Source organism: Pyrus communis, chromosome 10, assembly GCF_963583255.1.
Source record: "Pyrus communis chromosome 10, drPyrComm1.1, whole genome shotgun sequence".
Taxonomy (NCBI): Eukaryota; Viridiplantae; Streptophyta; class Magnoliopsida; order Rosales; family Rosaceae; genus Pyrus; species Pyrus communis.
Window position 1 is genome coordinate 2,182,025 of NC_084812.1, and position 3,487 is coordinate 2,185,511.

The window sequence follows — 3,487 nt, forward strand, 5'->3', positions numbered from 1 at the left end:
TTTTTTTATTTTTCACACGCTCTTCACAATTTTTAACCGGCAAATCGAATAAGTTGAAGAAGATCAAATGATTTAAAGGGAACTTTAACGAAAAGCTCTCAGTACTGTTCAATTTAAAGAAAAATCATATTTTTACACTAAAAAATCAATCCTGATACTATTTATTTTACTATTTCCTTTCAAACAATTTTCATTACTTTTCCTTATAAATTAATAAAAGATGCGTGAAAAGTAAAAAAAGATGTGTGAAAACGCTGCCCTATCAAAATATAAATACGATACAAAAACACATGAAGTTTCTCCGCCATCAGCTGCACGTTCCACTCCTGCAGAAGAATATGATTGAAAATTCAAACCCACTCTTGATCATACCCTGCATAGAAAAACAAAAACAAGAACATTAAAAAATAGAAACACAAATCTTACATCCTCCATATGGAGAAAATATACACAGCTTCTGTCCGGCTATATATGGAGTTATATATATTATAGATATATATATATATATATATGTATATGTATGTATAATATCCCTTTCAAAGAGAAATTAGCTAAAACAATCAGAAATAATTTCCTAATAGTTGAGATGATTAAAATTAATATCCGCGACATAGTGATCTTAAAGACTTATGATGACTATAAGATATCAATGACATGCTAAATGAAGATGATCATCTTAGTAATTGCGATTTCAAAAATGATCAGTAAGAAGTTCGTGAGGTGCCGCTGCATCTTATTCTCTCTCCCCTTCAAAAAACAAAAAAGAAAAAGAAAAAAGGGAGACAGATGCCCCGTCCCTTCTTTATGCATATTCACATACATAGGCAGACACAAAGGTGTACAATGTGGTCAAAATCTGCGGTTCTTTAAGTGCATTCACTGTAGGAATTTGGCAATTTCCTTTTCTTTTTTTTTTCTTTTTTTCTAATAGGGAGATATATTAGAGCATTCAAACCCAGACGAAGGGGATCGAATTCAAGTGCAAGAGGTTGATACACTACCCTAAATAACTTGCCTAATCCACATTTGCATGGGGATGGAGCCATAAATAATCAAATACATACAATTAAGCAAAGCAACGAATTCCTTTACCCTTAATTAAATGTTGTCCCAGATAGCAAATTAAGAGGAATAGTTAAGATGTTCTAGCTATCAAAACAAAACAGAATATAAACAGGAACTGAGGTGAAGAGAAATGGATGGACTAACTGTTGAAACTCAATGTTAATGGATCTAGCCGTCGAATTAGCAACAGATCCAAAGGCTGTTTGGGACAAGACCATGGTGGTGCCGGAAACCGATGCTTTGTTAATACTTCCGGCATAGTCCACAATCTTCACTTGAATCGTCTTGTCCGGAACACACGTCCCCGTTTCTTCTGCACTTATGCATCTCACCAAGTACTGCCTCCCACACGACGCTCCATTGTCCCATATTCCGTCACCGGCCGCTGCGAATAGATTACTCGAGGGAAACTGCGACGAATCGCCTCCAAAACATTCCGTCGCTATATAAAACACATGTATTTACAGTCAAGTGTCAGAACATATGTATTCACAAAGTCGTTTACACGTGTATGTGCTCGAGCGTGTACTTACGTAAATATGGAGGAGGGTACTGGGCAGCAGTGCCGACGTCGGCGTTTGATGTGTCGAAAAGCTGTAGGAGGAAGAGGAGATTGAGCAGGACTAGAAGCCATTGGCGTGGATTGTGAGTTCTGGACATCTTTTGGAGAAACCAAAGTCTGGAATTTGGAGGATAAGCTCTTTAATTTGAGACGTGAATTAGATGGATGGAGAAGAAGAGTTTATTGTACATTATTCAAAGTCAACTTGCTGATCTAACTTTTTTTTTAAAATTATAAATTGAAAAAATTGAGAAACACTCAAAAAGACGAGAGATTTTTCGGGATAATACATCACATGTCATTATATAAATAATGAAATATGTGCGTCAAAAAGTTAATAATGTAAAAAATAATTTTTTTACTACTTACATAAAAATACATAATGTACAATTTGTATTCCCGTGACATTAAAAATTTCTTTAAACAGACGGCTAGGGAACAAATTCTTGAATTATCTATATGTCTTAAAGGTGTTATATACGACATAGCCAACTCACCACGCGTCTTTAGCCGCAAGGTAGGTGTTTTTGAATTTTATTTTACACGTTATATCTTCTCGAATTCATTTTTGTTTACCACCTTAATTTAGCAGACGATATATTAAAACTGCACGTTTACGTCATCAAGTTAATCATTGATATGTACAATTTTCAGATTTTTTTAATTGAATCAGTGAGCTGATGTAATGGAGAGATAGCTTGGTACGACCTATGTATAAATATACTGTACCGATACACATTTTTAGGATTTGACTTTTGTAATTAACATCCCCATGATCTTATGGACCTGGCTTTATGTGCCCTTCCAATTCCAATACACTCTTATTCCTTTCTATTTGTGAGATTACGGTTAAGTCACGTAAACATTTTATATCACTATTACTTTTTGTCTTATTATCACTATAAAAAAATTAATATAAAATATTGACGTGCCTTAATCGTGACAGTACAAAATAAGAGGAAATATAAATATATGGGAATTGAGAGGGCAGAGAAGCCGAATCCTGATCTTATGAAAAAACTCTACGTTTCTATTTTTTGCATCAACTTTCTCTTTTACCCCTACTTAAACTAAATTTAGAAGCACAAAAAAAAAAGCCACACCCCCTACTATTCCACATGTCGACAGCCAACCACCACAGAATTCTAGGACAAAAAACCAACCTCTCACCATGACACCATATCCTAGCGCTCTCTCTCTCTCTCTCTCTCTCTCTCTCCCTCTCCCTCTCCCTCTCTCCCTCTCCCTCTCCCTCTCCCTCTCTCCAGTCCCCAACAACTTGCACGTACTTCTTCAACCTATTTGGAAATTTGGATGGTTGGTGAAGTTTGGCAATAGAAAATTTGGAGATGGGGTGGGCAAGTTAGGATGTCGGACGATAAATTTAAGCATCAGAGACGGGTAAGATGGTGTTGACCGACTACTTTCGCGAAGGAGGTGATGGGGCTGAAGGGTTATCCAGTTGGATGAGTTGAGGTGATGGGTTCATTGGGTTGTTACCAACGACATGGGAGTTGTTGGCCATGCCCATGTCGATGACAGAGGTATTCAAAGATAGGTGGCCGTCGACAGGCTTGTTTGATGTTGACTTCTTTATGGGGGTGGGGGTGTCTTCAGAAAAAAAGAGGGGCAAAGTTGGAATTTTCGAAGATATTTTTTGAGTATGGGATGTTTTTATAAAATGTAGAAATAAAACGACCCATGTATATTTCATTGACATTTCTATTCATATTCCAATAATTGCTCCGGAATCAAAGATCCAATACGATAGTATATAAGATATGACACTTTTCTTGAGTTAGTTGCACGTACTTAATGCAAATCCATATTTGATTACTGAAAATTGATACAAACGGTTGA

General features: G+C 36.2%; 1 protein-coding gene across 1 annotated transcript; it reads right to left on the bottom strand.

Moving 5' to 3' along the window:
* Nucleotides 1-366: 366 nt before the first annotated feature.
* LOC137746917 (EG45-like domain containing protein) lies at nucleotides 367-1,725 on the bottom strand. Its single transcript, XM_068486927.1, has 3 exons — nucleotides 1,599-1,725; nucleotides 1,210-1,507; nucleotides 367-373 (listed from the first exon to the last, which is right to left on the bottom strand). Exons 1-3 carry the CDS (start codon nucleotides 1,723-1,725, stop codon nucleotides 367-369), a joined length of 432 nt encoding a protein of 143 aa, XP_068343028.1.
* Between the last annotated feature and the right edge of the window lie 1,762 nt (nucleotides 1,726-3,487).

What these genes read in the sequence shown, in the direction of transcription:
- LOC137746917 (XM_068486927.1), bottom strand. Translation starts at nt 1,725, where the DNA reads ATGTCCAGAACTCACAATCCACGCCAATGGCTTCTAGTCCTGCTCAAT. An exon ending in GTACCCTCCTCCATATTTAC is followed by an intron (nt 1,508 to 1,598) that starts GTAAGTACACGC and finishes TGTTTTATATAG; the next exon opens with CGACGGAATGTTTTGGAGGC.